Source organism: Taurulus bubalis, assembly GCF_910589615.1.
Source record: "Taurulus bubalis genome assembly, chromosome: 5".
In the NCBI taxonomy this organism is placed as follows: domain Eukaryota; kingdom Metazoa; phylum Chordata; class Actinopteri; order Perciformes; family Cottidae; genus Taurulus; species Taurulus bubalis.
Genome location: NC_136593.1, coordinates 27697209 through 27706388, shown reverse-complemented (window position 1 = coordinate 27706388; position 9180 = coordinate 27697209). Strand labels below are relative to the sequence as shown.

At 46.3% G+C, this 9180-nt stretch overlaps 1 protein-coding gene across 2 annotated transcripts in view; it reads left to right on the top strand.

Annotated features, from left to right (window-relative positions):
- Window positions 1-119: 119 nt before the first annotated feature.
- fam219aa (family with sequence similarity 219 member Aa) overlaps window positions 120-9180 on the top strand; it is a 9837-nt gene continuing 776 nt past the window's right edge. Inside the window, exons 1-6 of one of the 2 annotated variants that reach the window (XM_079218939.1) lie at window positions 120-249; window positions 4604-4700; window positions 5217-5310; window positions 5733-5813; window positions 7240-7294; window positions 7728-9180. The exon at window positions 7728-9180 is cut by the window's right edge and continues 776 nt beyond it. In XM_079218939.1, coding sequence (XP_079075065.1) covers window positions 190-249; window positions 4604-4700; window positions 5217-5310; window positions 5733-5813; window positions 7240-7294; window positions 7728-7883 — 543 coding nt within the window. In that variant the 5' untranslated portion in view covers window positions 120-189 and the 3' untranslated portion in view covers window positions 7884-9180. Of the gene's footprint in view, window positions 250-4603; window positions 4701-5216; window positions 5311-5732; window positions 5814-7239; window positions 7295-7724 lie in introns of both variants that reach the window. The other variant, XM_079218938.1, reaches the window with a different exon arrangement.

Sequence of the window (9180 nt, the reverse complement as noted above, 5' to 3'; positions counted from 1 at the left end):
AGACCCGGAAGTGGGGCGGTACTGCTGTTTTGCTGTCGAGTCACCTCTGTCAGGATGGAGGAAAACGAACTGCTATCATGCTGAAAAACGAAGGCTCCCGACAACCGAGCATCTTCTACCGGGACAGCTAGACGCGAGGCTCCGTTTACCTTGACGTAGTGCACCGTGTTTCTATAACGCTTTGTTAAAATGATGGAAGAAATCGACCGGTTCCAAGTACCTCCAGTCAACGGAGAGACGCAGCCTTTGGTAAGATAAAAAAACACACAAAAAACACACACAGTTTATGCAAATAATTCTATTGAACGCAAACGGAATCTCGCTCGTGGGTTTATCTCGACAAGCTGTGTGACATAATCTGCGCGTGATGAGCTAACCGATAGCATTTTGCAGCTTTGGCACAAACTGAGCCTTTGGGATGGGTGTAGATGGATGTTCTGCAGATGAAAGGATAGCGGCGGCTAACGTCATCTCTTTCTCCATAGAGTGATCACATTAATAATGCATGTTTTAAATGAGAAACACGCATTCACTGTATTGCATCGCAGGACTCCAACCACGCATTTGACTTAATATCTTGTTGTTGTTGTGTGTTTTTTTTTATAATCCACGTCAGTATGTGCGCATTACCATCAATAGGCGTGTAGCCCACTGTGTTGCGTATGTCTCTGTGGTGACGTGTTATTTGGGTCGGGGCGGCTGTAGGTGCTGTGAGCTCGACTGAGCGCGTGAACGGGAGCTCTGTCCACAGTCACACCGACACTGCAGACTGCAACCCCTCAGGATGGCTAGCCCGAGCAGGCCCATAGTAAGAGAACATAGCCTCTCCTTCCATGATTTATTACTGGACTCAGACCTGCCAGTGCACTTAGAATATACACACTCCAACAGCAGCTTTAATGTGTTCTGTGCTTCTGTTTATAACACAGGGGTTATGCATGCTTCTCCAGGTTTGAGCTCAGGCCCAACCGCCACACGGGACATGATCTATTCAATTCAGTTTATTTTGCATAGCCCAACATCACAAATACAAATTTGCCTCGGAGGGCTTTACAATCTGTACACATAGCATCCCTATCAATTAAAGATAGGAACCATTTCACAGGGGAAAAGGGAAGAAACGTGAGGGATGGGTCTGACATGATATGAATGGCCGCCAATAACTTACTGAACCACTGCTCTTATTCCCTACATTTCATTTTTATTGTTTTTATTTCATCAATAAGTAGATAGTCCTGCTATACCAGCTGTATTCTCCATACTTCAAACAAAGCCGTCTCAAACAGCTGTCCCTTTTTCTTTTCTTGCATTTGCCTTCGGTTTACAGCGAAAGCGGAGCTCCCAGTTCTACTGTTCATTATAGTGCTTCCCCAGCCCTCCTCCCCCTGAGGCTTTAGCCAGCAGAAATCACAGAAGAACAGACTTTCTGTGGTACAGAAAGTCTTATTTTTTTAACACAGCAGCAATTGCCTGATCAGTCTGCGCTCATGTTTCATCCAGTGAGATGTCTGTGGAATTCAATCCAGCATCAGAAAGACTTGGCTCATGTCTGCAGTTGAACGGTTACTAATGGTGTAGTTCGTTCCTCATTACCATGCCTCCTAAATGTTACCTGCTATCTCGCAGTCCCAGCCTCACTTTCCATTCAAGCCATGTCTGATTGTGTCCAGAATCACACACACACACACACGGCTGTGTATTCTAATGCTAACAACCTCATTGTGGTCGCTAAAACGCATGAATGCACCTGGCACCTGCCTCCTTGTTGAGAATTAATTCCACACAAATACAACGGCTTTTTATAGAAGACGATGGAGGAGAAGCGTCGCTGGATCTGTGCGGTGAATGATCACATCCAGGTGCTCTTTGGATGCCCGTGCTTATTCCATCTTGTGGAGGGCTCATTGCATCGGTGGGAAAGGGTCACAGAAAATGCACAATTTATATTTTACATGTCAATATGTATTTAAAAGGACGCTGCAAACAATGATCCGGATGAAGACCCTTGTCAATGTCATTTAAAATACATGTTCCCATGTAAAATGAAGGCCTTTTGAGACTATTACACCTATGAATTCAGCCCTTCTTATGATGGAAGAATATTTTTATTGTATAGTGTATAATCAAGTGATTTTAAATCACTAAGTTATCATAAATGTTTGACACTTTAGATTGTAAATGTTAACTTGAATTTGTTTCAACCATCGTTAAGCACAAGGACATTTGAGACTCAATCTAATTATGCCAGAGACAGCCCAGTCATGACTTTATCATAAGCATAAGGATGACATGTTTTAACGGTCACCTGATGGATCAGTCGATGCGGCCAGCAGGAGGCCGAGAGGCGTAATCCTGCCAATCGCTCGGTGTCTGTGTCAGCGGCCTTGTGGCTCTTCATCATCAGAGGCAGTAAAGGAGTCGGAGGACCGGCTGATGAAATGGATGCACTGAGTGTATGTGTGTACACGTGTTCTCCCAGTGTGTGTACACATGTGTGTGTTAGTGTGTGACCATGAGTGAGTGCAGGTGTCTTTGAATGCATGTAGAAGGTCAGGGCCAGTGGCCCTGTTTGACCTTTACATGCATCAAAGTGTCCCGCCTCGTGTCATCGGCCGGGTCGCAATCCTCTGCAGGCTCTAGATGCTCGTTTTAAATGGCTTATCCAAAGTGGTGCATATAAGGATTTATTTTGGATTGCATTTTGGTTTGGGAACGCATTTTATTTTCGGCCAAACTTTAGAGTGATGCAGTGTAAGCTGGTCTATTTTAAGATTGTTTATTATGGGATACCCGCTGGTTGCTATCAGTAATTTATTGTCGTCTTATATTCGAAGAAGCGGCGCTGAATTCTGTCACATTCAACTTAATGCCAAATCCCTTTCATTATTAACTGCCAGCTCTGCTGAGATACTTCAAAGGGATTTACTTGACAGACAATGTGACCCTACCTCATCACAGTGTCTGTCCGCGCTGCAAAGGGAAGTGTGCAAAACAAGAGTGAGAAAAAATAAAATCCTGTGGGTAAGCCTTGATGATCCAAGGCACGGGCCTGTCGCTGGGCCGGGGAGCGTGTGTTTGTGCTTGTTACTGCGGGAATGCCTCGTCTTTCATCGCCCAGACTCGTCACCGTCGCAGCTCTCATTAATTATTCCAGTTAAATGGATGCCGCTCCATCGCCGGATGAGGATGAGACTATTAGTGCATCGAAGGTGCATTTGGCCGTCGTGATTCTGGGTCCTGTAGAGAAGTGGAAGGAGGTTATTACACAATGAGAGATGGCTTGGTCTGGATGGCTGCTGAGAACCATTTAAAAGACGACATATTAGCCTTTTTGCATCTTCAGTAATGCATCTTTTTGCTTTAGTTTTGCTTGTGCATTACCTCGACACCCCATGTGTCTGACTAAGCCTGTTGTTTGGTTGTTGCACCAGATCTTTTTATGTTCTTGGCTGCTTGTTTTATTAAATCTGTTACATGAGGATTGATATTCTCACTGTCCCTGCTAAATACTCATGCATGTTTTATCAGGCCCTGTGAGAATGGATCAGCTCTATTGGTCTCATGGAATTGGCCTAAATTCTTATAGTATTTCATAGAGACATCATCAAAGTGTTTTTGATGACATAGATCCCAGCATATCTGTGTCCAGACCTGTTTATTTTGACATCCCATCAATTCCCCTACAATCCTTTCTCGTCTTCCGACCACTCAAAGCGCTTTAACACGACATGACATCATTCACCCATTCACCCACTGATGAGAGGAGCTACCATGCAAGGTGGCCCATCAGGATTATCTCTCATTCATACACGTAGAACAGCGACAGGAGCAATTTAGGTTAAAGTAACTTTGGTTTTTATACAAGTATAAAGATCCCTCTCTTGTTATGTTCCTTTTTGGTATCCACCCTTTTTAATTATATCATTATATGTGTGAGTATAGAGCAGTGGTCTGAGCACATTTTTCAACTTTAGCTGTTAAATAAAATAAAGCTCCAGGTATTTAATTGCTTGGAGGATAGTTTAAGCATGGCAGCCATTTCTCCTTCGGGAAAACAGAGTTATTGAAAGCCAACATGGTGGTCCATGTGGAGACCCTCAGAGCGCTACAAGGGCCGGGCTGTGGGGTCAACATAATGTGGAGCTCTGTCAGCAGAGCCGGCCCGGCTCCCCTCTCTCAATCTGGGGAAGCCGGGGCTCCAACAGAAACCCCCTCTGTTCCCTCACGGCCGTCACCGCTCGCACAGAAAAGAGACGGAGCCAGAACACTCGAGCCCATTGATGCAGAGAACCAGGCCGCTATAGTGGCTCGCGGGCGGGGGAGGGGGGTGGTAGGTGGGGGGGTATTGCGTAGGGAAAGGACACAAGCAGGTTCTGAGAAAAAGAGCAGATTTTCTGGGCTGTGGGCCGGTGATAAATCAGTGCCCTCACGACTGTTCAATTTCACTATAACACAAGTTGATTTTAATGTTTTACCAGAAACAACTTCAAGTTTAATCCACTAGCGAATAATTCACATGATAACACAAGCAGTTAGTTGTTGGTGTTGTTATTTAGTGACCGGCTGTAGCTGACATGCTCTGTGCCTCTTCAACACGTTCCAGGACCCAGCAGCTTCCTCGACCTCGGAGGCAGACGCTGACGGCAAGGGAGAGACCGTGACCATGAACTACAAGCCCTCGCCACTGCAAGTCCAAATAGGTATCGCAAGCAAACGCCCTGCAGACCCGTACACAGCGTCACGGTAACCAGGGGTTAGCAGAGAGGAGCAACACAGCCCTTTAGAATGGAAGGAATTCAACAAATGAACCAACATGTGCCCCGGGCTCCAGCAGAATGCAGATTAGTGTTGAGGAATATCATGAAAGGTCAAAATAAAACCAAACAATCTGAATGCTAATTAAATTAGCATTGCACCCAGCGTTGCAATTTATTTTACTTAGAAATATTGTTTCCTGAAACTCTACAGTCCACGTGCACAAAAGGCTCAGTTACGTCTTGTCAAACTTATTTAAATCAACTTCACGTTGTTTTGTTTTCCAGGCTGTAAACTGTACAGCAACTAGAGCAGATAGTCACTCAAATTCAGTTTTTGTTTTGAACATATTTTATTACTTTCGGCAACAAACAAAAATCCTATAAATGGGCCTCTGAAGGTCATGAAGGTGAGGTTTATTGACGCATTGACTGATGACCTCACACCCTGTGGTTGCCCAGAGAAACAGAGGGACCTCGCCAGGAAGGGATCCGTGAAGAACGGCACCGCGGGGAGTCCCGTCAACCAGCAGCCCAAGAAGAACGCCAGGACCAGGTAACGCTTCCACCGCCGCGCGTTCGCTACACTTTGCATCGACTAGCATCTCAAGCATGTTGTTGTTTTGCGTCCTCCGCTTGGCGTCACAAGCAAATGCTTAACAAGAGCATAGACCCGGCGCAACCAACAACATGACAACTCATCTGTCTAATCCCACTCACTGGTGGGGGATTAGTGGAAATATAAGAAAGGCTACTGGTCTGCACTCTGTCCCACTGGGGGAAAGATAATCCAGAAACGTCTGACGGCTGCAGATTAGCCCCGATTTGTGTTTCCTTGTGTTCTGTGAGAACAGCGCCACATGCAGGGCATCCTGTTCCCGTCTCACTTGATTTTAAATGTTTTGAACTGTGCCACTCGGTGCAACGCCTCATGTGTCGTGTTTTCAAGTCTTCTGTGTCGTCTGCGCTCATCTTCAGGCTGGTGGTGCCAAACAAAGGCTACTCCTCTTTAGACCAGAGCCCAGACGAGAAGCCCCTGGTAGCGCTGGACACCGACAGGTATGTACATCACGCGGGACGCGCTGCACATCGGTTTAGAAGAGCACGCTCTTTAAGGCCGACCTAAAGGCATGGAAGTTTAAAATAGTTATTTCCAGGCCTGGAAAAGTCCTTGAAAATCCCATAAGTGTAGTAAAAGTCATGTAAATGTGTTATATTCATGTGTTCATGTCGTTCATTTACGCTGAGTTTGAAATAATGAATATGCTTTTAAAAGAAAGACTCAAAATATAAGCAGGCATACATACAGGCATCTATATACATGTTTATTCTTTTAATCAAACTATTGTCTCATTCATTTGAGTCATTTAAGGTTTACTGTATGCTTTGTATTCTCATTGTTAGTTTAAATACTACATTTACTCACTTTTTACTGTTTACACCCAGATTTCACTAAATGTTTGCTCATGGAAATCTGGTTTAAAGTCATGGAAAAGTCATGAAATCCATTGGTCAGAATGTGTCTGAACCCTAAAGGGAGAGGACGGGAGAAATGTGCTAACTTGCAGTTTTGTCGGTCTCAATCTGCCGGATTGCACATTAATCCATATGGCAACTTGGGAGAGTTCTAAACAGAAGGGATCCTAAAAAGGGACAAAGCCTCCCCCGGGGCGCGGGATTAGAGGGGTGAGGATTTGGGCAGGGAAAAGCGGCTCAGAGGGAGCGCTCGTACCAGCAGGTCTCCATCTGACGCAGACGAGTCCCACCCTGTGTGCCGCTCCCCGAGGAAAACTCTCAAGCGAAATGAGAGCTCTGGAAGGCCGAGCTGACATCACGTATTGCTTCATGCTTTCTGAGTCACAGCAGCTGGTTTCAGACTCACGTGCCGAGCCTTTGCACAATGTCGCTCTGTTCGCTGTTGACAGCGTTTGAAAGGCCGATTATTCATTTGGAGGGGAAAAAGCCTGATATTACTACTCCTTCGATTTAATTTTAGAGATAAATAAATACATAAAAACCTTGTTTTTGTCCTGTATGTTGTTCATTCAGCCTCATTAAAAAAAAAGACAATCATTTAGGGATCAAGAGACAGCAGATTGTCACTGTTGCATGAGAAGTAGTTATGATGCCTTCAGTGACTCATAAATACATAAATACTCCTGATGATGTACAGACTAAATAACCCCAATAGAGACCAGATATTTAAAGAAAAGTCTGTCTTACAAACTGGAACCACAGAGTTTGAAAGACGTGTGCCTTTAGCAGACAGGAAGCAGAGGACGGAAGAGTTTGTAGCATTGCATCATGGGAAATGTAGGAGCCAGCATTTCTTCTTTAGGCTTTACTCCCACTACAAGTCGGGATGTCTCCACCTCTCCCAGTGTCCTCTTTAAACATTAGACCTCACCTCACCTGTCTCACTGCTGACATCACCTGTCTCACTGCTGACATCACCTGTCTCACTGCTGTCCCACCTGTCTTTCAGTGACGATGACTTCGACATGTCCAGATACTCCTCTTCAGGATACTCCTCAGCCGAGGTGAGATGTCTGAGGGACCAGGTATCTATACACACATTATACTGTTTCACAGCGTCATTTGGTGAACCCACAAACATCACCACCGATCACCCAGTTCCATTGTCACGCCACTCACACCAGGTACATGTGCACCCGTCCGAAATTAAGGTGTGCCGGCTCCTCCGAGCATTCATAGCCACAGTCATCTGTAGTGCTCTTTCCATGGTGCTCATTCAATCTCCTTTTCATTTCTTCCTCTTTCGAGAAGAGTCTTTTTTTGTTGTCCTGCCTGCACAACCATACTGCTGCCCTCTGTTTCTGTAAACGTGAATTATCGTGAGATCTTTATAATCCACACTGACCTCACAAGGTCGCTCCGAGCTGAAGGATCTGTCGACGTTGTCCTGAAGCTCTGCTGATGCGCCGTCTCCTCCCTTCTGCCTTCTCTCAGCAGATCAACCAGGACCTGAACATCCAGCTGCTGAAGGACGGGTACCGGCTCGACGAGATCCCCGACGACGAGGACCTGGATCTGATCCCCCCGAAGGCGGTCAACCCCACCTGCATGTGCTGCCAGGCTGCTCCCTCCACAGCCTGCCAAATCCAATAACCCCCCCCAAAGAAACCCTCCTGAGGCCGACGCCCGGCCAGCGCGGCAGCGAGGAGGACGGACTATCAGCTGGCAACGGCACCGAGGGGAAACAACGGTTCTAAAGGCCGAGGGGAGAAATGGGGATGGGTGGAGTCGTGAGAAGAGCGCGTTCCTCCTATGGTTGGATCTGTGCGTCTTACTTCTGCAGCGTTGCTTCAGCAGAAACTTTACCTCGAAGGAACACGTCTTTCTTTCGCTTCGTCTTCGCTTGACCATCTCTCGTGGATCTGCTGGTTTTACGAGGACCTCGGCGGGGGGGTCGTGCTCCGACGTGGAAGAACAGACACAAAATCAGTTGGAAACCAGCAGCTGACACGGTGACATCACCGGGACGGTGCATCGCCACGGAGTCGACTTCTTTGAAAGTGTCAGATCGAAGGACAAGGAGAGGGTGGACGTTTTGTCGTGGCCATTGTTTTTTCTTTTCTCTTTCAGCCGGTCTGCTTCGTCTTCCTGTGTGTATATATGTGTGTGTCGGGCATGACGATGACCTGTGCGTGTCTAAATGTGTCCCAGGAAGTCGTTCTAAACCATCCAGCCGCCGGCGAAACACTTAACACTCACTCACAACGCCATGGGAGGAATTCCCAGTTTTCGTTTTCTAGTTTGTCCGTGACACCGAGGGCCGCATAATCGTTTCATATTCAGTTCAAAGAAGCTGAAAACAAATAGTTTTGCATGTTGCCTGTTAACACTGTGTCCTAATGGCCAGCTTGTGCAGATGATTTACCAGTTTTCATCGCCCTCTGAACACATCCTCGTGCCGATGACGCAACATGTGAGGCGTGAGTCGTATATAGGTCTCCGCTGTCAATCAGCGCAGAGAAACCGCTGCGGACGCCTCGACATGAGCGATGTGTGAGAGGAGCACACGGGCAGTCACCACCAGTGAATGTGTCACAAAATACTTGTACTACTACTAATAATAAGAGGCTTAGAACATGTGCAAATACATAGAACGTTGTGCAGTTTTGGCCGTAGCTGTGTTATGGTTTCTGAAGAATGTCTGTAAAGGGATTCCATATTGCTTGGATGGAAATGAAATGGATTGTTTTTATTTTCTTTCAGAAAAGACACACACTTTTAGTTGTACGTGCATTGGGTTTGCGTACGTTCCCCTGGACTCGTCTGGTTCTGGGTCTGAGCCCGTAGCACCGGACACGGCTGTGTATTGTCGACGCTTTGAGTAGGAAGCACTGGATGCACACGGATTATTTGTAATGTTTACATCACATCTCTTCACGTCTACAGATGA